This window comes from Pholis gunnellus, assembly GCF_910591455.1.
Source record: "Pholis gunnellus genome assembly, chromosome: 8".
Taxonomy (NCBI): Eukaryota; Metazoa; Chordata; class Actinopteri; order Perciformes; family Pholidae; genus Pholis; species Pholis gunnellus.
In genome coordinates, this window is record NC_136534.1 from 27,711,362 (window position 1) to 27,738,495 (window position 27,134).

At 44.0% G+C, this 27,134-nt stretch overlaps 3 protein-coding genes across 5 annotated transcripts in view; 1 reads left to right on the top strand and 2 right to left on the bottom strand.

Moving 5' to 3' along the window:
* Nucleotides 1–1,585: 1,585 nt before the first annotated feature.
* Nucleotides 1,586–17,051, bottom strand: LOC306699760 (gamma-aminobutyric acid type B receptor subunit 2-like; the record flags this gene model as incomplete). Its single annotated transcript, XM_079164480.1, has 18 exons — nucleotides 1,586–1,706; nucleotides 1,794–1,866; nucleotides 2,287–2,368; nucleotides 2,452–2,547; nucleotides 2,632–2,835; nucleotides 2,934–3,044; nucleotides 3,446–3,661; nucleotides 5,155–5,272; nucleotides 5,645–5,792; nucleotides 5,870–5,950; nucleotides 6,722–6,782; nucleotides 8,410–8,652; nucleotides 10,269–10,451; nucleotides 11,492–11,557; nucleotides 11,637–11,738; nucleotides 11,815–11,985; nucleotides 12,859–12,996; nucleotides 16,839–17,051. The coding sequence occupies 18 exons, from the start codon at nucleotides 17,049–17,051 to the stop codon at nucleotides 1,586–1,588; spliced, it is 2,427 nt and encodes an 808-aa protein (XP_079020606.1).
* A 656-nt stretch (nucleotides 17,052–17,707) lies between these two features.
* On the bottom strand, nucleotides 17,708–20,404 carry rpp25l (ribonuclease P/MRP 25 subunit-like). Its single transcript, XM_079164829.1, is given in 3 exon segments — nucleotides 17,708–19,276; nucleotides 19,278–19,817; nucleotides 20,164–20,404. Coding segments are annotated over 2 exon segments (636 nt in total). The 5' UTR covers nucleotides 20,164–20,404; the 3' UTR covers nucleotides 17,708–19,180.
* Nucleotides 20,405–20,537: 133 nt separating this feature from the next.
* atp2c1 (ATPase secretory pathway Ca2+ transporting 1) overlaps nucleotides 20,538–27,134 on the top strand; it is a 25,769-nt gene continuing 19,172 nt past the window's right edge. The window contains exons 1-6 of one of the 3 annotated variants that reach the window (XM_079163992.1): nucleotides 20,538–20,578; nucleotides 23,556–23,657; nucleotides 23,761–23,877; nucleotides 24,616–24,705; nucleotides 24,790–24,825; nucleotides 25,034–25,095. In XM_079163992.1, coding sequence (XP_079020118.1) covers nucleotides 20,555–20,578; nucleotides 23,556–23,657; nucleotides 23,761–23,877; nucleotides 24,616–24,705; nucleotides 24,790–24,825; nucleotides 25,034–25,095 — 431 coding nt within the window. In that variant the 5' untranslated portion in view covers nucleotides 20,538–20,554. Of the gene's footprint in view, nucleotides 20,579–21,299; nucleotides 21,409–23,555; nucleotides 23,658–23,760; nucleotides 23,878–24,615; nucleotides 24,706–24,789; nucleotides 24,826–25,033; nucleotides 25,096–27,134 lie in introns of those variants that run through there. The other 2 variants (XM_079163993.1, XM_079163994.1) reach the window with 2 other exon arrangements.

The following is a 27,134-nucleotide window of genomic DNA, read 5'->3' on the forward strand; positions in this document are numbered from 1 at the left end:
AGTGAACAGAGTACCTGAACAGGTAGAGAACAGAGTACCTGAACAGGTAGTGAACAGAGTACCTGAACAGGTAGAGAACAGAGTACCTGAACAGGTAGTGAACAGAGTACCTGAACAGGTAGAGAACAGAGTACCTGAACAGGTAGTGAACAGAGTACCTGAACAGGTAGTGAACAGAGTACCTGAACAGGTAGAGAACAGAGTACCTGAACAGGTAGAGAACAGAGTACCTGAACAGGTAGAGAACAGAGTACCTGAACAGGTAGTGAACAGAGTACCTGAGCAGGTAGAGAACAGAGTACCTGAACAGGTAGAGAACAGAGTACCTGAACAGGTAGAGAACAGAGTACCTGAACAGGTAGAGAACAGAGTACCTGAACAGGTAGAGAACAGAGTACCTGAACAGGTAGAGAACAGAGTACCTGAACAGGTAGTGAACAGAGTACCTGAACAGGTAGAGAACAGAGTACCTGAACAGGTAGAGAACAGAGTACCTGAACAGGTAGAGAACAGAGTACCTGAACAGGTAGAGAACAGAGTACCTGAACAGGTAGTGAACAGAGTACCTGAACAGGTAGTGAACAGAGTACCTGAACAGGTAGAGAACAGAGTACCTGAACAGGTAGAGAACAGAGTACCTGAACAGGTAGAGAACAGAGTACCTGAACAGGTAGAGTACAGAGTACCTGGATCTGAGGTTCGACAGTCAGTCTGGAATGATCTTTTTTAGGGAGGGTAAATAGTAATTGGAACAAACTCCCTGGTTCCACAGGTTCTGCTCCAGACCTCCATGCAACATTAATGAGTTTCAGCCCAACAATGTCCAGAACGTTCAGCATCTCCGGATGAATCTCATCCTCACCTGGTGACAAACTAACCCCAGACCTGTACCAGGGATCTGGATCAGTCTTCAAACTCCTCCACAGGTGGACTCAGATCTGTGACGTGGTCTCATGTAGCTCAGGTCTGTTCTGAGGACAGAAACCCGGAGCGGGACCCTCTGAGTCCAGACGACATCCAGAGTCCAGACGTTGGTGGAGTTCAAAGGTTCTCAGCGACCTGGTGAGATCAGATCATCTGGGACTATGGATCTCTGTTTGTGTTATTGAGCTGCTCATGTAGCTGTTTTTAGATTCTAAATAAACAGTTAAAATTAGTTGAGGTGCCTTGCCGGATGATTTGGTGACCTTCCACAAAACGTATTTATAAAATCATATAAATCTTCAGGATGTTGTTGCAGCTTTGTCCAGTAAACTTTAAATAAAGATTTTAATTCTCACAATTTAAGTTCTCCATCTCAGAACGATGTGAACCCAAACCCCTCAGGAACTCCTGAGGCTCATCTGATCTCTGATGAACATCCTTGTTGCTCAGCTGATTAAACAGGAAACATTTCAGGTTTTTAGTAAATTATAAAACATTTTAATGGTAGAAAATGTGATGTAATGTCATATTTTAGATTTTCATTACAAATCAATGTTATATTGAGATAAAAGAGTCCCTCAGTTCCTCCGGAGTGACCGAGAATCTTCTGGTCCAGAACAGTCCAGAACACCCTGAAGGTCACAGCTGTCGTCTGATTGGCTCAGTGGAACAGGAAGTGGTCGTCGTGTGGAACGAACAGACTGGAGCTGCTGGCGCTGACGCCGGCGGGAAGGTAGGAAAGATGGAGGATCGGCAGCTGGACGGACAGACGGCGCCGCACGCTGACAGAAAAGCACAACGAGCACAAATGAAGAAACTACAGCGTGGAACTCGTACTTTACTGCAGTAAGAGAGAAAAGGTTTCTCACTGTTCAGGAGAGTTGATGTCGTCTGGACTCAAAGGGTCCCGCTCCGGGTTTCTGTCCTCAGAACAGACCTGAGCTACATGAGACCACGTCACAGATCTGAGTCCACCTGCTGAGACCAAACGGTTCATTCCGTCATGACTCTGGAGATATATGCTGTATATGTATATATACATATATATATAATATATGTATATATACATATATTATATACATATGTATATATACATATATTATATATACATATATTATATATATATGTATATATACATATATTATATATATATGTGTGTATGTTAATACTGCAAACGTGTTTACAGGAAAACTAGTGAGGGCGTTTTAATGACGCTTGGTGGAAGAGTTCTCTTCTTTCATGATGGAGCTAAGCTAACTAGGCTAACTAGGCTAGCAGCTTCCCCCTGCTTCCACTCTTTGTGCTAAGCTAGGCTACACCCAGGTTAAGTGATTGGTAACAGATGTCCCTTCACATCTTTACCTGTGTGTCGTCCTCTCGTCCCGCGGTGGAGCTCAGACGTCTCATGGAGCTGCATGCTGATGGATTCTATTTCCACATCCAGCTGTAAAGAACGCAGGAAACATTCTGCAGAGTTAAACTACTCGACCGCTCAGCCAATCACAGCGGACGTCTCTGTGTCCTCACCTGTGCAGTTAGATTCCTCAGCTGCTGGTTTAAGCCGCTCAGCCTCCTCGTCTCCTCGTCCTCTCTCGGCTCTGACGGCTCGCCGTCATCCAGGACCTGCAAAAGTCAGGAAACCACATGTCAGAGCGGTCCCTGAGGACGAAGACCACCGTCTCCAACTTCTCAGGAGGACGCGCCGACCTTCGGTCCGAACAGCCGGCTGAGGATGAAGACGTTGCAGCCGAGGACGAGGACGCTGGTGACGCACAGATGGACTGGAGGATTGTGGTCCGTCAGCAGGAACCCCAACAGTCCAGACACGCTGAACGCTGTCACGGCGAACACGCTCAGGGGTCCAGGATGGTCCAGCATCCGGACGCTCCAGGCCACCAGACAGCCCAGACCCTGAAGCAGAGACACCACAGAGCTGTCATGTTTCTACAGCGTCACAGAGCTGGACTGGGTTCTGGACTGGGTTCTGGACTGGGTTCTGGACTCAGTACCAGTAGAGGAGCTTTGTATCCGCAGACAGCAGCGAGCCACAGCTGCATGTTGGAGCTGCTGCAGCGTTCAGAGAACAGCTGGACGACCTGGTCCTGATCCTCAGAGACGCTCTGAGAGACAACAGAGAGTTCACATGAAACCATCGGCCTGAAGGTCTGAAGCCCTCCTCAGGGGTCAAAGGTAGGACTTCAGTACTCTCTTGAGGTACTAGTACTTTACTGGAGTATTTCTATTTTCTGACCGTTTCACTGAACTACATTAGTTACTTTAGTAACAACTGGTTTTAAACCTTTTTTGACCCTTTTAAAAATACAATGTGAAAATAAATAAAATTAAATAAATACAAATAAATAAATAAATGTTGACTAAAAGTCAAAGATGGAAGAAAAACAGATTTGTTTCTCCTCTACTTTAACTGTATGACGCTGATGGTACTTGTGTACTTTTACTGCTGAGAACACGTATTTTATTGAAGTACCTCCCTCCACCTTTAACCTCCTGCGGTTGTTACCTGCGGTCCGAGCTGCAGCACCACCCGTCTGAGAGGGTCCAGGATCTGCCAGGTGCTTAAAACCGACACCTCCAGGAGGAGCACGAGGAGCAGGAGGAGCAGCGAGCAGCCGGCCGGCTTCTGTTTGATGCTGCAGAGCGGATGAAGCCTCCACGTTGTGATGAACAGAACAGTGAAGCTCAGCGTGTGACCCAGAGAGACGGTCCACAGACGCACCTGAGGAGTCCAACAGGACATGTACGAGCAATACTACTGTGTACAAATACTGCAAATACTACCGCCCTGCAGTCAGAGTATCAGCGTCTTAACATACTGTGAGTACCAACAATAAAAGTACTCATTCATGATATTATTGTATTGTAATTTGATGGAGCAGCTACTATACTACTTAATACTATTACCTCATTACATCACCCAGCCCTATTGTAGGCCTCTGCTCAAAACGACTGTAGTTCTGTCACTACGAGGTCTATTTGAACCATTTTGACGTTATAATAACAGAAACACTTGTGAGATCTGATCAGATGTGTAAATATCAGTGTAAATGTTCAGGTTCGCCTGAAAGAAAAGCACTTTTATTGTTATTTTGTTCTTGAAATGAGGCCCTGGCTCTCCTACACACTCCCAAATCATAGCAGTAACCATGTCAGTAGTAAAAAAATGTAACTTTGATAAAGTGAAGCAGGACAACGTTATAGAGGTTTCAGCACAGAGAGGTCATGCAAGGTCAAGCCAAATTCTCATTTTGGAACCAGCTGTTGCAGCTGTTCTATTCTAATTGTATATACTATATAACTATATACTTCACTTGTTTTATCACTAATAGTGTTCAATCTAACCTAACACAGCAGTTTGGCATCATTTTGAGAGCCTGAATCCTCTCTGAGGCTGTAAATGTAGAAAATGAGCCTCTATAGACGCGTCAGAGTCTCAGGAATGTGGAAGTAGAAGTCTGGTGTTGATTGACAGTCTTTAGCCAGTAAAAATTTAAAAAACGCCGCGTCTCCCCGTGCCTAAAATTCCATTCGCCAAAAGCCTGACCCCCCTCCCCCGGGTCCCACAAGTTAGGTTGACCTTCACCAGGAAACGTCCGTAGCAGCAGTGTTTAGCCGGCAAACAGGGAATCATGCCGTTCTTTTCATGATTCAGCATAAAGCTGAGCTGCTGCTGTGATTTCTTTTCGGTGAAGCGGTTTGTTGTTCTGCCGTTTGTTTGCTCACAGCTCTGGACTGGTTTCACGGAGAGAAATTCTGAAGATATCTCTGGATTCTGTGTTGAATTCTCTTGCTTTCTGGTGTGTTGCTCGGCCGTGTAGCCGTTAGCTTTTTGTTCGTAGCTTTCTCAGGAGTGGTAGTTTGCCGAGTCGTGGCGACAAATACGTGATCTTGTGGTACATCTTCTAGTTGCTTATATTAGTTTGTGTATAATTGTGTTTGGAGTGTGTAACAAATGACTTGCATGGTAGTGTGTGTCTGCTATATAACGTGTCCTCGCTCGGTAGCCAGAGGTTAACAGTTTGCATTAATAATGAATCTGCAAAGTAAATCATAACCAACGCTAGTTCAGTAAAAAGAAGGAGACGTACTGTGACGTAGTGGAGGAGTACAAAGTAGCCGAAAAATAAAGTACTACAGTTAGTGCAGTACTGGAGTTAAAGTACTCTCTATGTGTTTGTTGGTGTCATGTTACTTCTCGCCGTCTGAACTCACGGAGCAGAGGAGCTCAGATGTCCAGGAGGACCACGAGGCTCCGTCCAGACCGGAGACCAGGACAGAGGAGGAGGACAGCAGGACGCCCAGCAGCAGCAGCTCATCCTGGGACCCATCACTAGATTCATTTATATATATATATATATATATATATATCACATTATATCTAATGTTTGCTTTTATTACAAGTTATTCATGTATCATTATGTTTATAATCAACCAAGTACATTCATGTGTTTCTGTACGCATGTGTGTTCATTCTGAATTATTTCTTGTTGCAACTGTAAAGTTATAAAGCATCTTATAAAGCATCTTTCAATAAAACTAATAAAAAACAACCAATAGAATGTTGGTGCATAACAGTCACATTAAACAGAGAGAAAATAAATCATGAATATCAAACAGTGATCAACAATAAAGACAAATGAAGAATACATGAAAGATGTGATCTGTTTTTAAATGAACAGAGGATGTGAAACAGAAGAAGTACCAGTGTTTACGTCTGATGACGATGAAGAGGAGGGTCAGGGTGATGAAGATGGTCACAGCTGCAGCTGATGAGATCATGCCATTTAGCAGGAAGCTGACATGCTGCCGCTGAACGAGGACCAGATTCTGGTCTCTGGCTGGTCCTGGACCTGCAGCAGCAAACGTTTAGCATCAGTCCTGATCAGCGTTCTCATTGTGACGGTCTGTGGTGCGTTCAGGGTCTCACCTGTGAACTTCAGCAGCTGGTTCATCAGTCGCAGCTGCTGTGTGGAAGTACTGAAGTCTCCCACCAACACGCCTCTGCTGCCTGAGGACACACTGCTGATCAATAATCAATATCAACACTGCTGATCAATAATCAATATCAACACTGCTGATCAATAATCAATATCAACACTGCTGATCAATAATCAATATTAACACTGATGATCATAATCAATATCAACACTGCTGATCAATAATCAATATTAACACTGATGATCAATAATCAATATCAATAATCAATACCAACACTGCTGATCAATAATCAATATCAATAATCAATACCAACACTGCTGATCAATAATCAATACCAACACTGCTGATCAATAATCAATATCAATAATCAATATCAACACTGCTGATCAATAATCAATATCAATAATCAATATCAACACTGCTGATCAATAATCAATATCAATAATCAATAATCAATATCAATAATCAATACCAACACTGCTGATCAATAATCAATACCAACACTGCTGATCATAATCAATATCAACACTGCTGATCAATAATCAATATCAACACTGCTGATCAATAATCAATACCAACACTGCTGATCATAATCAATATCAACACTGCTGATCAATAATCAATATCAACACTGCTGATCAATAATCAATACCAACACTGCTGATCAATAATCAATACCAACACTGCTGATCAATAATCAATATCAATAATCAATATCAACACTGCTGATCAATAATCAATATCAACACTGCTGATCAATAATCAATACCAACACTGCTGATCAATAATCAATACCAACACTGATGATCAATAATCAATATCCTGAACATTAGTCTTTCACCTTGAAACTGGATCAACTCGATCGACGTCATCCTCTCTCCGTTACGAAAGAACACTGGACCCTAAAAACACAAAGGTGTGTATCACACGTGTGTGTGTATCACAGATGAGTGTATCACAGGTGTGTGTGTATCACAGGTGTGTGTGTATCACAGGTGAGTGTATCACAGGTGTGTGTGTCACAGGTGTGAGTGTATCACAGGTGAGTGTTTTGTAGGTGAGTGTATCATAGGTGTGTGTGTATCACAGGTGTGTGTATCACAGGTGAGTGTTTTATAGGTGAGTGTATCATAGGTGTGTGTGTATCACAGGTGAGTGTATCACAGGTGAGTGTTTTATAGGTGAGTGTATCATAGGTGTGTGTGTATCACAGGTGAGTGTATCACAGGTGAGTGTTTTATAGGTGAGTGTTTTATAGGTGAGTGTATCATAGGTGTGTGTGTATCACAGGTGAGTGTATCACAGGTGAGTGTTTTATAGGTGAGTGTATCATAGGTGTGTGTGTATCACAGGTGAGTGTATCATAGGTGTGTGTATCACAGGTGAGTGTATCACAGGTGAGTGTTTTATAGGTGAGTGTATCATAGGTGTGTGTGTATCACAGGTGAGTGTTTTGTAGGTGAGTGTATCATAGGTGTGTGTGTATCACAGGTGTGTGTATCACAGGTGAGTGTTTTATAGGTGAGTGTATCATAGGTGTGTGTGTATCACAGGTGAGTGTTTTGTAGGTGAGTGTATCATAGGTGTGTGTGTGTATCACAGGTGTGTGTATCACAGGTGAGTGTATCACAGGTGAGTGTTTTATAGGTGAGTGTATCACAGGTGAGTGTTTTATAGGTGAGTGTATCATAGGTGTGTGTGTATCACAGGTGAGTATATCACAGGTGAGTGTTTTATAGGTGAGTGTATCATAGGTGTGTGTGTATCACAGGTGAGTGTTTTGTAGGTGAGTGTATCATAGGTGTGTGTGTGTATCACAGGTGAGTGTTTTGTAGGTGAGTGTATCATAGGTGTGTGTGTATCACAGGTGTGTGTATCACAGGTGAGTGTATCACAGGTGAGTGTTTTATAGGTGAGTGTATCATAGGTGTGTGTGTATCACAGGTGAGTATATCACAGGTGAGTGTTTTATAGGTGAGTGTATCATAGGTGTGTGTGTATCACAGGTGAGTGTATCATAGGTGTGTGTATCACAGGTGTGTGTATCACAGGTGAGTGTTTTATAGGTGAGTGTATCATAGGTGTGTGTGTATCACAGGTGAGTGTATCATAGGTGAGTGTTTTATAGGTGAGTGTATCATAGGTGTGTGTATCACAGGTGAGTGTATCACAGGTGTGTGTATCACAGGTGAGTGTTTTATAGGTGAGTGTATCATAGGTGTGTGTGTATCACAGGTGAGTGTATCACAGGTGAGTGTATCATAGGTGTGTGTGTATCACAGGTGTGTGTATCACAGGTGTGTGTATCACAGGTGAGTGTATCACAGGTGAGTGTTTTATAGGTGAGTGTATCATAGGTGTGTGTGTATCACAGGTGAGCGTATCATAGGTGTGTGTATCACAGGTGAGTGTATCACAGGTGAGTGTTTTATAGGTGAGTGTATCATAGGTGTGTGTGTATCACAGGTGAGTGTTTTATAGGTTTGGGTATCACAGGTGAGTGTGTTTCAGGTGTGTCTACATGCTCACCGTGATTCCTTCAAACTGCGTCTGCTTCACGGCCTCCACCAGCGTCCTTTGAACTTCTTCCCCACTAACACTCACGTTTCTCTGGCTGCTGTACTTCTCTCTGAGCTTCACGGCCTCCATCACCTGACTCAGAGCTCTGGCAGCGACCCAGACTGCGTCGTAGGCGAAGGTGTGGAGGGGGCTGACATCTGACCTGTCCTGGATCACCTGTCTCAGGTAGGAGTCCTGGTAGTCCTGAGGAGTCTGCAGAGACATACTACACATTCAGTGGTGGTCGTGGTTAGATGGTGACTGGTGTGTAGGAGTGAGGTCGTGGTTAGATGGTGACTGGTGTGTAGGAGTGAGGTCGTGGTTAGATGGTGACTGATGTGTAGGAGTGAGGTCGTGGTTAGATGGTGAGTGGTGTGTAGGAGTGAGGTCGTGGTTAGATGGTGACTGGTGTGTAGGAGTGAGGTCGTGGTTAGATGGTGACTGGTGTGTAGGAGTGAGGTCGTGGTTAGATGGTGACTGGTGTGTAGGAGTGAGGTCGTGGTTAGATGGTGACTGGTGTGTAGGAGTGAGGTCGTGGTTAGATGGTGACTGGTGTGTAGGAGTGAGGTCGTGGTTAGATGGTGAGTGGTGTGTAGGAGTGAGGTCGTGGTTAGATGGTGAGTGGTGTGTAGGAGTGAGGTCGTGGTTAGATGGTGAGTGGTGTGTAGGAGTGAGGTCGTGGTTAGATGGTGACTGGTGTGTAGGAGTGAGGTCGTGGTTAGACGGTGAGTGGTGTGTAGGACTGAGGTCGTGGTTAGATGGTGAGTGGTGTGTAGGAGTGAGGTCGTGGTTAGATGGTGAGTGGTGTGTAGGAGTGAGGTCGTGGTTAGATGGTGAGTGGTGTGTAGGAGTGAGGTCGTGGTTAGATGGTGACTGGTGTGTAGGAGTGAGGTCGTGGTTAGATGGTGAGTGGTGTGTAGGAGTGAGGTCGTGGTTAGATGGTGAGTGGTGTGTAGGAGTGAGGTCGTGGTTAGATGGTGAGTGGTGTGTAGGAGTGAGGTCGTGGTTAGATGGTGAGTGGTGTGTAGGAGTGAGGTCGTGGTTAGATGGTGACTGGTGTGTAGGAGTGAGGTCGTGGTTAGATGGTGACTGGTGTGTAGGAGTGAGGTCGTGGTTAGATGGTGAGTGGTGTGTAGGAGTGAGGTCGTGGTTAGATGGTGAGTGGTGTGTAGGAGTGAGGTCGTGGTTAGATGGTGAGTGGTGTGTAGGAGTGAGGTCGTGGTTAGATGGTGAGTGGTGTGTAGGAGTGAGGTCGTGGTTAGATGGTGACTGGTGTGTAGGAGTGAGGTCGTGGTTAGATGGTGACTGGTGTGTAGGAGTGAGGTCGTGGTTAGATGGTGACTGGTGTGTAGGAGTGAGGTCGTGGTTAGATGGTGACTGGTGTGTAGGAGTGAGGTCGTGGTTAGATGGTGACTGGTGTGTAGGAGTGAGGTCGTGGTTAGATGGTGACTGGTGTGTAGGAGTGAGGTCGTGGTTAGATGGTGAGTGGTGTGTAGGAGTGAGGTCGTGGTTAGATGGTGACTGGTGTGTAGGAGTGAGGTCGTGGTTAGACGGTGAGTGGTGTGTAGGACTGAGGTCGTGGTTAGATGGTGAGTGGTGTGTAGGAGTGAGGTCGTGGTTAGATGGTGAGTGGTGTGTAGGAGTGAGGTCGTGGTTAGATGGTGAGTGGTGTGTAGGAGTGAGGTCGTGGTTAGATGGTGAGTGGTGTGTAGGAGTGAGGTCGTGGTTAGATGGTGAGTGGTGTGTAGGAGTGAGGTCGTGGTTAGATGGTGACTGGTGTGTAGGAGTGAGGTCGTGGTTAGATGGTGAGTGGGAGTGTGGTTCCTGACCCGTCCGGAGATTCCTGGTGTCTTGGCGTTGCCGAGCCGTCTCATCTGAAGCCTGATGGATCCGTCTGCAGCCGTCAGCAGACTGTCGTCCGTACATCCAGAAACCTTCAGCCTCCATCCAGATGTTCCTCCATCAACAACCAGCCACTGGTACCGAGCTCCAAACATGTTCAGTCTGTAGGCCTGAAACACAGAAACGATCGTGGCTGCTTCACCACACTGTCACTAACTGCACTCCCTGAAGAAATCTCATTAAAGCTAGCGTTAGCGCTGCTATGAACCATGCTATGCTGGGATTGGTCAGTCTGCGTTGGAGTCCTTATGAAGTATCCTTCACTTCCTTCCTTGACCTCATGACATCAAACTTTCTAGACTGGACACCGCCCCCCCCCCCCCCCCCCCCCCCTCCTGGACTCAGACACACCTGAGAGAGCAGCTGAGGCCAGCCTTTGTTTGGTGAGCGACTAAAACTTGGAGTGATTGCTTCGGCACATCAGCCAAGAAGAAAGTGTAGATTCACCGGCATGTCTTCAACTAGGGGAGGGGACGGTGTCCAGTCTAGAAAGTTTTAAACAAAGACACTAGAGGAGCCAACCACTGTTTTCCCATATGTATTAGATTTAGAGTGCCTTTAACAAATCAATTGAATGAGCCATTTCCTGTTTATTTTCTTATTGGGCTTTGTGCTGTGCTGGAGGGGGGGCCAAGTGGTACAGTAGGCATCTTGCATGAGGATCTTATTGTATGGTTTGAGTCACCTTAGCGTGCTATGAGTAGGTCAATTTGATTTGAGTTTGTGTGCAGTGGTTTATTAAGAATCCTCTATTGACGCTTAACTCTACACTGACCTCCCTGATGGGGCAGTTTAGCCCCATGTTGTTTGTTTTCTTTTCACATTCATTTGTTTTGACTTATGTATTCATTTTATAATTTATAATATATTCCATCCCTCCTTTAGCATTTTTGCAGTCTCTAGTTCCAGTTTATTCTGGGTCTTGTGCATCAAGTATTACCGGGTCACAATTCCATCAAGGTCAAGGGCAAGTGGTTAGGGAAGGACACAGGACAACATTTGAAGGACTATTGGACTTCAGCCCTGCATTTAAAACCTACTTAAAGGAGCAGAGTGTGAGACTAGTGGCATCTAGTGGTGAGGAAGTGTTAGAGGACTATGGTGGCCTTCAGGGTCCATAACAACGGGATAAGTCCATGTAGAGACTTACACAGCAGAAAACCTTAGAGGCAGAATCCTCCTCAAACTGACCGATGATGATCCGAACGTCACTTTCCTGCAAAACAAAGAAGCAGCAGCGATGAGGACGGAACCGAGGACGTCTTTCATGTCCTGAACTAAATGTGCTGCGATACCTTCAGCCTCCTCAAGCTGCTGCAGACGTCTTCAGAGAGACTTTCTGAGGAAACCACCTGAACGTCGGCCTTCAGCAGCTGTCGGCTCAGATCCTTCTTCATCTGGACCAGGACACAACATCACACATGTGAGATCAGTTAAACCAACATCGTGGTGTGGTTAAAGTCACAGGGTCACCTCTGAGAGTCGGGGTCCCTCCTGTGTGATCACACCGACTCTGGACCACTTGAAGCGCTGCAGCAGCTTCACCGTGGCCTGGTTCAGACCTCGGTCTGACGGCACCGTGCTGAACAGGTTCCCGTACAGCTTCCTGTTGGACAGGCTGGGGGACGAGGCTTCAAACGAGACCTGAGACATCAGGGGACAGGAAGCAGAGGACAGTTACCTGAAGACCTTCTGGAGATATTTGTTATCTCCTGTATATACATGTTAGCATTAATAACGTATGTAATATTATAGCAGCTTATGATCAGTCTCAACACAAACTAATTAGTATATATTTCCACTTTGTTGTAAACTCTGTGTGACCGAACGTACTCTGGTTGAACAGGCGTATCTGGTTGACCCAGTGGGGGACCTGTGTCCTGCATGCCTGACCATCTCCATATACGGACTTATGTCTGACATGCCTGAAGAATAAATAACTGACCTCCAGGTCTAACATACATGTATGGACATAAACAGTCTGTTCAAAGAACCACAACCTCTACCTGCCTTAGAACGTGTTCTTCACTCACAGAGGTTCTTTAGTTCAGTAGATATAGAAGAAGAAGAAGAAGAAGAAGAAGAAGAAGAAGAAGAAGAAGAAGAAGAAGAAGAAGAAGAAGAAGAAGAAGAAGAAGAAGAATGGATGAGGATCGGGTGAAGTGGACTAAGTGGACCGGGTGACGTGGACCGGGTGAAGTGGACCAGGTGACGTGGACCGGGTGAAGTGGACTAAGTGGACTGGGTGACGTGGACCGGGTGACGTGGACTAAGTGGACTGGGTGACGTGGACTGGGTGACGTGGACTAAGTGGACTGGGTGACGTGGACTGGGTGACGTGGACTAAGTGGACTGGGTGACGTGGACTGGGTGACGTGGACTAAGTGGACTGGGTGACATGGACCGGGTGAAGTGGACCAGGTGACGTGGACCGGGTGAAGTGGACTAAGTGGACTGGGTGACGTGGACTGGGTGACGTGGACCGGGTGACGTGGACTAAGTGGACTGGCTGTGTACCTGCAGCAGGTTGAGAGCCGGCAGAGATCGAGCGATGAGCGCCGTCACAGATGGACACGCCCCTCCGAACAGCAGCAGGTAGTTGGGCTCCGCCCACATGGCGTCAAACAGGGCTTTGAGGGACTCAGCAGGGTCACACTGTGAAAACAAGGGACACATGAGGGACTGAGACCTCATCTGAGGCCTGGTTTCACATGGACCGAGCAGGAAGGGGGACAGGGGGGCTTTAACGAGGGTCCAAGTGGTCCAAAACACTTAACGGTCCGAGTGGATCCACCTTGTTGGCTTCAGACCTCTGAACTGTAGTGGTCTCTCCTGATGATGCCTCCTCACTGACTGCAGACATCTACCAGTCCAGACCAGTCCAGACCAGTCCAGACCAGTTCAGACTAAATCGGTTCAGACCAGCTTAGACCAGATCAGACCGGTTCAAGCCAGTTCAACCGAAGATCAGTTTCTTCTTTATTCTATTTCAGAGGTCTGACAAACACCTGAGTATATTTACTCAAGTACTTTAGAACAATTATGAGGTACTTGTACCTTAGAGTATTTCTATTTTCTGCTACTTTCTACTTAATACTACATCTCAGAGGTACATATTGTACTTTTTACTGTACTACATCTCAAGAGGTACATGTTGTACTTTATAATGCACTACCTAAAGGTAAATATTTTTACTGTACTACATAAAGTTAAATGTTGTACTCTTTACAGTACTACCTAAAGGTAAATATTTTTACTGTACTACATAAAGTTAAATGTTGTACTCTTTACAGTACTACCTAAAGGTAAATATTTTTACTGTACTACATAAAGTTAAATGTTGTACTCTTTACAGTACTACCTAAAGGTAAATATTTTTTATAATACATACCTTTACATGAGATGTACAGGTATATATTGTACTTTTTACTGTACTACATAAAGTTAAATGTTGTACTCTTTACAGTACTACCTAAAGGTAAATATTTTTACTGTACTACATAAAGTTAAATGTTGTACTCTTTACAGTACTACCTAAAGGTAAATATTTTTACTGTACTACATAAAGTTAAATGTTGTACTCTTTACAGTACTACCTAAAGGTAAATATTTTTTATAATACATACCTTTACATGAGATGTACAGGTATATATTGTACTTTTTACTGTACTACATAAAGTTAAATGTTGTACTCTTTACAGTACTACATAAAGGTAAATATTTTTACTGTACTACATAAAGTTAAATGTTGTACTCTTTACAGTACTACCTAAAGGTAAATATTTTTACTGTACTACATAAAGTTAAATGTTGTACTCTTTACAGTACTACCTAAAGGTAAATATTTTTTATAATACATACCTTTACATGAGATGTACAGGTATATATTGTACTTTTTACTGTACTACATAAAGTTAAATGTTGTACTCTTTACAGTACTACATGAAGGTAAATATTCTTACTGTACTACATGAAGGTAAATATTCTTACAGTACTACATGAAGGTAAATATTCTTACTGTACTACATGAAGGTAAATATTCTTACAGTACTACATGAAGGTAAATATTCTTACAGTACTACATGAAGGTAAATATTCTTACTGTACTACATGAAGGTAAATATTCTTACTGTACTACATGAAGGTAAATATTCTTACAGTACTACATGAAGGTAAATATTCTTACAGTACTACATGAAGGTAAATATTCTTACTGTACTACATGAAGGTAAATATTCTTACTGTACTACATGAAGGTAAATATTCTTACTGTACTACATGAAGGTAAATATTCTTACAGTACTACATGAAGGTAAATATTCTTACTGTACTACATGAAGGTAAATATTCTTACTGTACTACATGAAGGTAAATATTCTTACAGTACTACATGAAGGTAAATATTCTTACAGTACTACATGAAGGTAAATATTCTTACTGTACTACATGAAGGTAAATATTCTTACTGTACTACATGAAGGTAAATATTCTTACTGTACTACATGAAGGTAAATATTCTTACTGTACTACATGAAGGTAAATATTCTTACTGTACTACATGAAGGTAAATATTCTTACTGTACTACATGAAGGTAAATATTCTTACTGTACTACATGAAGGTAAATATTCTTACAGTACTACATGAAGGTAAATATTCTTACTGTACTACATGAAGGTAAATATTCTTACTGTACTACATGAAGGTAAATATTCTTACAGTACTACATGAAGGTAAATATTCTTACAGTACTACATGAAGGTAAATATTCTTACTGTACTACATGAAGGTAAATATTCTTACTGTACTACATGAAGGTAAATATTCTTACAGTACTACATGAAGGTAAATATTCTTACTGTACTACATGAAGGTAAATATTCTTACTGTACTACATGAAGGTAAATATTCTTACAGTACTACATGAAGGTAAATATTCTTACTGTACTACATGAAGGTAAATATTCTTACTGTACTACATGAAGGTAAATATTCTTACAGTACTACATGAAGGTAAATATTCTTACAGTACTACATGAAGGTAAATATTCTTACAGTACTACATGAAGGTAAATATTCTTACAGTACTACATGAAGGTAAATATTCTTACAGTACTACATGAAGGTAAATATTCTTACAGTACTACATGAAGGTAAATATTCTTACTGTACTACATGAAGGTAAATATTCTTACAGTACTACATGAAGGTAAATATTCTTACTGTACTACATGAAGGTAAATATTCTTACTGTACTACATGAAGGTAAATATTCTTACTGTACTACATGAAGGTAAATATTCTTACTGTACTACATGAAGGTAAATATTCTTACAGTACTACATGAAGGTAAATATTCTTACTGTACTACATGAAGGTAAATATTCTTACTGTACTACATGAAGGTAAATATTCTTACTGTACTACATGAAGGTAAATATTCTTACTGTACTACATGAAGGTAAATATTCTTACAGTACTACATGAAGGTAAATATTCTTACTGTACTACATGAAGGTAAATATTCTTACTGTACTACATGAAGGTAAATATTCTTACAGTACTACATGAAGGTAAATATTCTTACTGTACTACATGAAGGTAAATATTCTTACTGTACTACATGAAGGTAAATATTCTTACAGTACTACATGAAGGTAAATATTCTTACTGTACTACATGAAGGTAAATATTCTTACAGTACTACATGAAGGTAAATATTCTTACTGTACTACATGAAGGTAAATATTCTTACTGTACTACATGAAGGTAAATATTCTTACTGTACTACATGAAGGTAAATATTCTTACAGTACTACATGAAGGTAAATATTCTTACTGTACTACATGAAGGTAAATATTCTTACTGTACTACATGAAGGTAAATATTCTTACAGTACTACATGAAGGTAAATATTCTTACTGTACTACATGAAGGTAAATATTCTTACAGTACTACATGAAGGTAAATATTCTTACAGTACTACATGAAGGTAAATATTCTTACAGTACTACATGAAGGTAAATATTCTTACTGTACTACATGAAGGTAAATATTCTTACAGTACTACATGAAGGTAAATATTCTTACAGTACTACATGAAGGTAAATATTCTTACTGTACTACATGAAGGTAAATATTCTTACAGTACTACATGAAGGTAAATATTCTTACTGTACTACATGAAGGTAAATATTCTTACTGTACTACATTTATGACAGCTTTAGAATAATAATCAAATACTAAATGATGTATTATTGTAGATTAAACTACCAACAGTATCTAAAGTCATTAAACTTGGTATTAGTATAGTATATAGTATATCGTAGTATAGTAATAGTATTTCTACACTGTGGTATATACTTCTACTGCAGTAAAGGAGTACTTCTTCCAGCTCTAATAACTTGCAGGGTCATCATAGTTCTGGTTCCTGATCACATGGCAGTAACATTCAGACAGACCTTAAACACCAAGGGACCAGGTTCAAGGTGACCCACCTGAGAGTCCAGCAGCTGGAACTGGATCTCGTAGTCCCCCAGCGGGGGTGGTTGTCTCTTCAGGTCCTGCAGAGCCAGTCGGACCGCCACGGACACGCCGGCTGTCAGGTTGTCCCCCATCGACATCCACAGCACAGGTAGAGGGTGGCGGACCTGAGCCAGAACCGGAACCACCAGGAGCCAGCAGACCGGCAGCCTGAACGCCTCCAACATGGTCATGATCTGAACCTGGTCCCTGTGCTGCTCCTGCAGGGACCTGTAATCCTCAGTAAGCAGCCAGGAGATAAAAGGATCAACGCGGACACCAGATGTCACATCAGGGTCCTCTACACACCTCGCTAAGACCACGTTCACTAGACAGGAGGTCTACGTCCTGCTGCTACTTTAGACCATCTGCATGTGGACCTCATCCTAGACTACAGAGACAGTCTCAGTCCACAGAGGACACCATCACACATGCTGCTCTTTATCCTCTAATGTCCACCGTAAAATAAAAGACACACATTTAAAGTGACAGTGAGGAACCTTTAACTGGTCCTGAACCAGTCTCAGTGTAGTCCTGATCCTCTATGTGACCCCCATCAGTAAAAGAGACCATCAAAGAGAAGATGGTCTATTTCTGTATAGTTATTCTTAATGCTCGTCATCGGGTCCACCGGACCGTGGACAGACCCGGATCCTCCAGCAGAGACAGGTCTACAGAGAACCAGAACCAGGACTGAGAAGGTCAGCCTTTCAGACCTGCTGCAGTAGAATGAGAGGTTTCCTAAAGTGAGTCTGGTGCTCAGAGACACTTTAGACCACGTTCCTTCAACGTTCCTTCAATAAATATAAATGAAGAGAAACAAAGAAACGTTCTTTAATTATTTTACTCAGAAAAACAAAAACACTTTTACTAATAAAGAATTTATTAATGAACTTGAAATCTGTGTTGAGACATTTTAAGGATCCTGTTTTAGAAAATTACCTAAAAATCAAACCATAAAGTCGTCTCATCGTGTCCTCGTCTTTTATAAGACATTTAAAATAAACATGTTAGGTTTTCATTGGACACTTTCAGATCAGGTCCTCTAAATGTCCTCTTAATGTCCTCTAAATGTCCTCTTAATGTCCTCTAAATGTCCACTAAATGTCCTCTAAATGTCCTCTAAATGTCCTCTAAATGTCCTCTTAATGTCCTCTAAATGTCCACTAAATGTCCTCTAAATGTCCTCTAAATGTCTACTAAATGTCCTCTAAATGTCATCTTAATGTCCTCTTAATGTCCTCTAAATGTCCACTAAATGTCCTCTAAATGTCCTCTTAATGTCCTCTTAATGTCCACTAAATGTCCTCTTAATGTCCTCTAAATGTCATCTTAATGTCCTCTTAATGTCCTCTAAATGTCCACTAAATGTCCTCTAAATGTCCTCTTAATGTCCTCTTAATGTCCACTAAATGTCCTCTTAATGTCCTCTAAATGTCCACTAAATGTCCTCTTAATGTCCTCTAAATGTCCACTAAATGTCCTCTAAATGTCATCTTAATGTCCTCTTAATGTCCTCTAAATGTCCTCTAAATGTCCTCTTAATGTCCTCTTAATGTCCACTAAATGTCCTCTTAATGTCCTCTAAATGTCATCTTAATGTCCTCTTAATGTCCTCTAAATGTCCACTAAATGTCCTCTAAATGTCCTCTTAATGTCCTCTTAATGTCCACTAAATGTCCTCTTAATGTCCTCTAAATGTCCACTAAATGTCCTCTTAATGTCCTCTAAATGTCCACTAAATGTCCTCTAAATGTCATCTTAATGTCCTCTTAATGTCCTCTAAATGTCCACTAAATGTCCTCTAAATGTCCTCTTAATGTCCTCTTAATGTCCACTAAATGTCCTCTTAATGTCCTCTAAATGTCATCTTAATGTCCTCTTAATGTCCTCTAAATGTCCACTAAATGTCCTCTAAATGTCCTCTTAATGTCCTCTTAATGTCCTCTTAATGTCCACTAAATGTCCTCTTAATGTCCTCTAAATGTCCACTAAATGTCCTCTTAATGTCCTCTAAATGTCCTCTAAATGTCCACTAAATGTCCACTAAATGTCCTCTTAATGTCCTCTAAATGTCCACTAAATGTCCTCTAAATGTCATCTTAATGTCATCTTAATGTCCTCTTAATGTCCTCTAAATGTCCTCTTAATGTCCTCTAAATGTCCTCTTAATGTCCTCTTAATGTCCTCTAAATGTCCTCTAAATGTCCTCTAAATGTCCTCTTAATGTCCTCTTAATGTCCTCTAAATGTCCTCTTAATGTCCTCTTAATGTCCTCTTCCTGCTGGTTCCCAGCGTTCGTCTTCTTAACATGCACTCAGTTGACTCCACTCTGTCCTTTTAGGTCTCTGGACTGTCCCGTCTGCCGTCCAGGTCCCCGTCCTCTGGCTCCTCCCCCCCCCCCCCCCTTTCTTCCTCTTGTGTCCTGGTCTCTGTCCCCCCCCGTCCTCCTTGCTGGCCCACAGGGCGTCATGGCGTCCCGGTTCCTGGTACCCGGTCTGGCTCTGGTCCAGCGTGTCCCTAGAGAGGAGGATCCAGATGGACGGGAGGTTCCTGCTGACGGTGAGACTGTCCAGTCCGGCGCTGGTCTCCAGGGGGTCCCAGACCTCGTCCACGGTGCTGAACTGGACCCTGGTGAGCTGGTGGAGTCCTTTAACTCTCCGCTTCACGATCTCAGCACACGTGATGGCTTTGGAGACGCCCGTCCCGCTGGCCGTGAGGACGATCTGTCTGCAGAGCGTCCGTCCTGCTTCCTGTTGTCCCTCCTTAGCCCCGCCCCCGTCCCCGTCCTCGGCCGGTCTGGGTTTGTCCTCTATGTGACTCAGAGCGTATCGCAGAGGGTGACGGATCTTACCGCCGTCTCTGACTCGGACCTCCGGCGTGTCGGGGGGGAGACCGAGGAAGGGACATACGGACGGACGCTCCACCGTACGAGTCTTCTTGTAGTTCTCCATCTGAGGAGAGACAGAGAGACAGTCAGAGAGACAGATAGACAGACTGTGGACAGAAAGAGAGACAGACAGAGAGACTGAGGACAGAAATATATGAGCTTTATTAAACGTTCAATAAATAAAAGAAGATGAACCTAAACATGACGTCACTGAACTAATGTCACAGAGACGTCATGTACTTCAGCTAATGTTCAATAAAGTGACAGGAAAGTGTGGCTAAGCTACATGCTACATGGTAACGGACTCACTTTGTGTTCACTGAAAGCTAACTTCCGGTATGAGCATGAAAACACACCAGAGTCAGAAGAGAAAAGAGTCTTCTCTGAAGTAAATCCATGAAACATTTTACCTGCTGGTGTTTTCTTGTTTACTTTAGGCTGCTAAACTCTCCACATGTTTACTTCTGCTGCAACGCTTTACGTCACCGTCCAACGACGACAACTGTCGCAAACTGTCAGGTTTTACTAACCAGCTCTAAGGCAGAGTGGATAAGAGTAAAGTACACACACTGCAGTAAACGTACTAATAACACAGAAAGTCCCTGCGTTTTCAGGTTTAAGGCTTTAGGGGCCGAAGAAGAAGAAGTAGAAGAAGAAGAAGTAGAAGAAGAGATTATTTCTGGCACACCTGTAAACAAAATGCTCTTATTATGAAGGCGTACCGGAAGCGTGCAGCTCTTGGCCGTCATGGTGACCTGTGCGACGTCACCGGAAGTTGCTCCACGGTGGATTTGACGGAAGATGCTGAAGAAACGGGAGCTGCTGGTGAGTTTAACTGTTTAATTGTTTAACAGTTATCTACTCTTTAAAAGTCGTAATCCAGATTATCATAACACAAACTCACTAACGTCTCTGACTCCTTCCGGTATGTGTTCGGTTCTCCGTGGTCCGGGTTAGCATGTTGCTGTCAGCGGAGCTAACATTAGCTTGTTAATGTTAACACTGAAGCTCAGCCTCGGTCTCATCGAGCATGTTAGCTAGAGGTGGAGCTAACATGCTAACTGAGGCTAACGTTAACGCGTGTGTGTGTGTGTGTGTGTGTGTGTGTGTGTGTGTGTGTGTGTGTGTGTGTGTGTGTGTGTGTGTGTGTGTGTTGGTGTGTCTGCCTGTGTGTGTGTGTGTGTTGGTGTGTGTTGGTGTGTCTGCCTGTGTGTGTGTGTGTGTTGGTGTGTCTGCCTGTGTGTGTGTGTGTGTGTGTGTGTGTGTGTGTCTGCCTGTGTTAGTGTGTCTGCCTGTGTGTGTGTGTGTGTGTGTGTGTGTGTGTGTGTGTGTGTGTGTGTGTCCCTCTGAGGTGCAGTAGAACGGGTTCCTCACCGTCAGATGTTCTGTAGTTCCTCTGATGGTTCAGGATTATTGATTGTTGGTCTTTCAGGAGTCAGATTCTGTAGTTATTTGTATTTGTGACGGTTGACACTAGGGGGCACTGAGCTCCAGGTTCAGGTCTACTGAAGGATTCAGGTATAGGTGTGTCAGTCAGCTGATGCACCAGGAAGGGAACTGGTTTTATACCAGAGACAGAGACCGGACCACTTAGAGACCACATCCAGGAGCGACGGGAGGAGAACTCAGACGTTTAGAACATGGAACCTTCTGATGTGAGTTCTGTTTCATCTTTCAGACAATCTGTATCACCGATGCTCTTCTATCGTGATGAATAAAGAGCAGCGTATTCGTAGGGCTGTCACGATACCAACATTATGACTTCGGTACGATACCGGCCATGAATATCATGATGCAATACTACCATACGATGCTGGTATATTTATCTATAATAGTAATAAAACATCTGTACGGTTCCCTTTGTTACCAGCTTGTTGCTGCCCAGCTTCTTGAACACTGAACACATGGCATTAATATTATTATTATTAGCCTACAGAGAGATGTTAATGAGACTACCTGTGGGTCTGTGAACTCTGTGAACAGTGGTCTGTCTGAACGGTGCGTTGCCATGTTTGACGGGTTGCCATGTTTGACGGGTTGCCTCTCTTGGTCTGTGTGGCTTTGAAACACATTGTGCAGACGGGTCTCTGTGTGTGACACTGTTTATGTTGTTAAGCTGTAGATGTGGGAAGCTTCATTGACCTGATTTACTTTTATTGTGAATAGCATGAAACAGGAAGTGCTTTTATTTTGAAGAGCTAGGAAGCAGCATGATAGTGCTTACATGAGAATGATAGTATGAAGAAATCCACACGGCGTTCTGTTCACTTTAACAGTTTGTTATACGCAGTTCAGACGTGTCTTGCAGTGAGTGCGCTCCGATCGCGCACTATTTTAATGAAGTATCGATACTAAAAATATGCTAAATCGTATCGTTTTTAACGTACGGGTAGCGCGGTACCTTTTTAGTATCGATACACCGTTCAACATTAATTCATATTAAACCGTTCGGTACGAGGCTTACAAACCGAACAAACCGTTTGAATAATACTAGAAGCTTAAATTGTAGGAAATATCATGTTTCCTGCGCTCACTAGGAGACGGCGGGCTGTGTGACCTCTGAACCGGAACAACAACAGCTGAGTCTACGCAAGTGTTCCGGGAGGCTAGGCTAACTAGCTAAACGGGAAAAAACAAAGCTAGGTAAAAATATCATAATTTCTTCCATATCTTTCAATTTGAACTCTCACTACTCCGACTGAGCCTCTGCTGTAAGTCTCGTTTCACTATAGTCACGTGCTCGCCCACCGACCAATCACAGCGCACGCTGCACCTCACTGCAGAGCTGCACGTAACGATGACGTACTTGTCGGCCAGCTAGTCGCTCTGACACGTCAAAGAATGCGCCCGACATGTCAACAGTGTTGCACGGTGTATAACCCTCACATGAACAGCAGCGCCCGCGTTAGAAGCTGTCGGTTACAACCTGTCGGTTACAACCTCCAGGTCTTTGTCGTCAGTCCTGCATTTAGCAGCAGGTCTGTCATGTTCCTGCTGAACTCAAAGACTCCTCCACTAAGCTGCACTTCTCTGCAGAGCTTGAGCCCGGCTGTGTCGGTGGATGAACGCAGTGAGGGAGTCATGTCCATGTGTCCTGTTCATGTCCTTCTTTTAAAAAAAATCAAAAATCAGTCAGGACGTCTGATGTGAACGCGGACGGCACATTTCTGATTTCTCTCTCCGATGTCTCCATCTTTGTTTTGACCAATCTCACTGACCCGTGACCTCTGCTGACCTCACCAGAAAACAGCTCAGCAGCATCTAGTGGACTGAAAAAGAAATCGATTTTATTGTTCTAGTAACAAAACGATTACAGTTTATAGAATAAAAGATCGATACTTGGCTTCCGTGTATCGACCCCCCCCCCCTACTGAGGACTGTTAGTAATACATACAACTGTTAGTAATACATGACATAAATCTAAAATATACTCAATACAACGTCCTGGTGTGGGTTAGCTTGTGGCTAACAGCTACATCAGGTTGGTGCATTAGAAGCTTCTCTTCTCCAGCTGTGATTTGTTGAACGTAGGTGAGAAATACCTGAGAACAGCTTCTCACGCTGCTCAGTGGAGGACGGTTTATACTGGGAACCAATTACATTCATGAGGGGGAGGAGTCAACATGCTGGTGTCCTCCCGTCTGTCCTCCACTCAGCTCCTCCTGTCTGTCCTCCACTCAGCTCCTCCTGTCTGTCCTCCACTCAGCTCCTCCTGTCTGTCCTCCACTCAGCTCCTCCTGTCTGTCCTCCACCCAGTGTCCTCCCGGTCCACTAAAGTGTGTCTCTGTGTGTTGTCTTGCAGCTTTCCCAGAGACAGTTCAGTGAAGATGAGACCATGGTCCCCGTACTAACCTCCAGGAAGGCCAGCGAACTCCCCGTCCACGAAGTAGTGTGTGTCCTGCAGGTACGCCGTCCTCAGACCAGCTGTGTCCTCGCTGTTCTGTCCACGTTGTCTTTAACCCGTCGGTCCACTGGTCTGACGTGTCTGTCCTCTCGTGGTGAAACAGGCAGACCTGCAGGTGGGTCTGAACCAGGAGGAGGTGAGCCGGAGGAGAGCCTATCACGGCTGGAACGAGTTCGACATCAGTGAGGAGGAACCGCTATGGAAGAAGTACATCTCCCAGGTAACCTGTCCTCCTCTGAGGGGTCCTTCACTGACATGAGGGTCCACAATGTCCACAGAGTCCACTTGGTCCACTTGGTCTACGGTGTCCACGTGGTTTTCTTTCTTTCAGCACTGATCAAAGGACGAGGGCATCAACAGACCTCATGTTGCGCTCAAACTGAACAGAATTGAATATTCTTGAATGTTTTATTTTTATTGATTTATTTCAAATTGGACATCTTCAATATTGTTGTTTTCATGTGAGACTACAGCCCAACGTTCTGTTCTTTCAGTGTTCTTGAAGTTCTTTCATCAACAAATGGAAAGAAAGTTATATTTGTCTCCTTTGTTGATCCGTCTCCAGTCCCTCAGGCTGCATTCATTATGTGACAGACTCGTGGTGCGTTCAGGTTCTTCTGGTCTGATGAGTCCTCCGTGTTTCACGTTGTAGATTTGTTAAAGACTGACGTGTCTTTAGTTCAGCAGGGCGGTGTCTTCAGTCCTTCAGGTCAAATCATGTCAAACTGGTTTCTGGAGTTCACTGGCCTGATCTGACGTCACGTCTTCACCACAAACTCATTCTCTCTCTCTCTCTCTCTCTCTCTCTCTCTCTCTCTCTCTCTCTCTCTCTCTCTCTCTCTCTGTCTCTGTCTCTGTCTCTCTCTCTCTCTCTCTCTCTCTCTCTCTCTCTCTCTCTCTCTCTCTCTCTCTCTCTCTCTCTCTCTCTCTCTCTCTCTCTCTCTCTCTCTCTCTCCAGTTCAAAGATCCTCTCATCCTGTTGCTGTTGGCGTCGGCCGTCATCAGCGTTCTGATGCACCAGTTGGACGACGCCATCAGCATCACTGTGGTACGTTCTAACAAACAGCTGACGGAGAACAACAGAACATTGTGGACTAGATTAACCAGCGTGTTCTTCTTTGTCTCCTAACAGGCCATCATCATCGTAGTGACGGTAGCGTTTGTTCAGGTGAGTCTTGTTTATAAAAAATCATGTCTCATGTTTATTTTTATGGCCACCAACACGTACGTACGTACGTACGTACGTACGTGTGTGTGTGTGTGTGTGTGTGTGTGTGTGTGTGTGTGTGTGTGTGTGTGTGTGTGTGTGTGTGTGTGTGTGTGTGTGTGTGTGTGTGTGTGTGTGTGTGTGTGTGTGTGTGTGTGTGTGTGTGTAGGAGTATCGATCAGAGAAGTCTCTAGAAGAGTTGGGGAAGTTGGTGCCTCCAGAATGTCACTGGTGAGACTTTAATTCTTCTTCTTCATGATGTTAAATAAATAGACTTTAATTATTATTCACAATGTTACATCACAGTCATTCAGCAGACGCTTTTATCCAAAGAGACTTACAATCAGTGCGTTCAACATAGTGTTCAAGAGAACTACTCGTCACCAGAAGTCATGAGTTCATCTCCTTTAAACATCTCAGAGCATAAACCAGAGCAGACGTACAGAAACACACTAGCATGAACACAACCAGTGCTGAGAGGAAGGCTCAGGGTAGAGCTTCATGAAGAGGTGAGTCTTCAGCCTGATGGCAGATGGGCAGCGACTCTGCTGTCCTGACGTCAGTGGGGAGTTCATTCCACCATCGTGGGGCCAGGACAGAGAACAGAGACCGGGTCCATCGGCCGCAGGGACCTCTGAGCGACGGGGAACCGATCGCCCCGAGGCAGCAGAGCCAAGTGGTCGGGGGGGTGTAGGGCTAGACCATGGCCTGGAGACAGGAAGGAGCTGTTCCTTTCACTGCCCTGTAGGCTAGCACCAGAGTCTGAACCTGTAGACTAGCACCAGAGTCTGAACCTGTAGACTAGCACCAGAGCCTGAACCTGTAGACTAGCACCAGAGTCTGAACCTGTAGACTAGCACCAGAGTCTGAACCTGTAGACTAGCACCAGAGCCTGAACCTGTAGACTAGCACCAGAGTCTGAACCTGTAGGCTAGCACCAGAGTCTGAACCTGTAGACTAGCACCAGAGTCTGAACCTGTAGGCTAGCACCAGAGTCTGAACCTGTAGACTAGCACCAGAGTCTGAACCTGTAGGCTAGCACCAGAGTCTGAACCTGTAGGCTAGCACCAGAGTCTGAACCTGTAGGCTAGCACCAGAGTCTGAACCTGTAGACTAGCACCAGAGCCTGAACCTGTAGACTAGCACCAGCGATCGAACACCAGACGAGCTGCAGCTTTCTGGACGAGCTCCAGAGGTCTGATGGCCGACGCCGGAGCTCCGGCAAGTAGAGAGCTGCAGTAGACCAGGAGGGAGATGAACAGAGCCTGGATGAGGACCTGCTCCGTCTCCTCAGTGAGGAAGAGGAGAATCCTCCTGATGTTGTAGAGCAGGAATCTACAGAACGACAGTTGGTCATCCAGGGTCACACCCAGGTTCCTCGCAGTCCGAGTTGGCGTCACCACGGTATCATCAATGGTGATGGACCGGTCTCGGTGCGGGCAGACCTTCACCAGGAGGAACAGTAGCTCGGTTTGGTCCAGGTTGAGCTTGAGGTGTTGTGTCGTCATCCACTTCGAGATGTCAGCCAAGCACACAGTGATGCGTATCTCCACTTGAGTGTCACCAGGAGGAAATGACAAGACCAGCTGGGTGTCATCAGCATCACAATGGGAGGAGAAGTCATGCGAGCGAATAACAGAACCAGAGATGTTGTGTAGAGCGAGAAGAGAAGGGGGCCCAGGACTGAACCTTGTGGAACCCCCGTAGTCAGCATGCGTGGTTCCGACACGTTAATGTTAAATACATACTTTAATTCTTCTTCTTCATGACGTTAAATAAATGTACTTTAATTCTTCTTCTTCTTCATGATGTTACATATATAGTTGTCTCTTGGGTTGAGCTGGTCTTAAGTTTAGAATATACACACCAGTGGTGGCCGTCAGGGCCTGCAAAGCCTTCTCTGCTGTTCTAAACAGAATCACAAAGTTATATCTATTTTATAATTTAATAATGTTTCTTAAATACGCCACATGTATTATAATTTATATAAATATTTTCCCCATTATCTTATGTTCTCATTGCACAGCTACTGTGCTCCTCAGCTGCTCTGCTTCAGTGCAGCTTGTTTTAAGTAGAGCTTTGATCCAATCAGAGTTCACCTCTGTGTCTCTAGGTAGAAGAGAGGCCCCAGGCCTGCAGACTCACCAGTGAATCCATGTGCAGGTTAAGTGAATGGGGACGATGTTGTTGATCGTCATAGTGTTCAACCAATCAGATCTTTAGTTTGACATGGTGGGCGTATTCTTTGACGTGTCAGAGCTGCTAGCTGG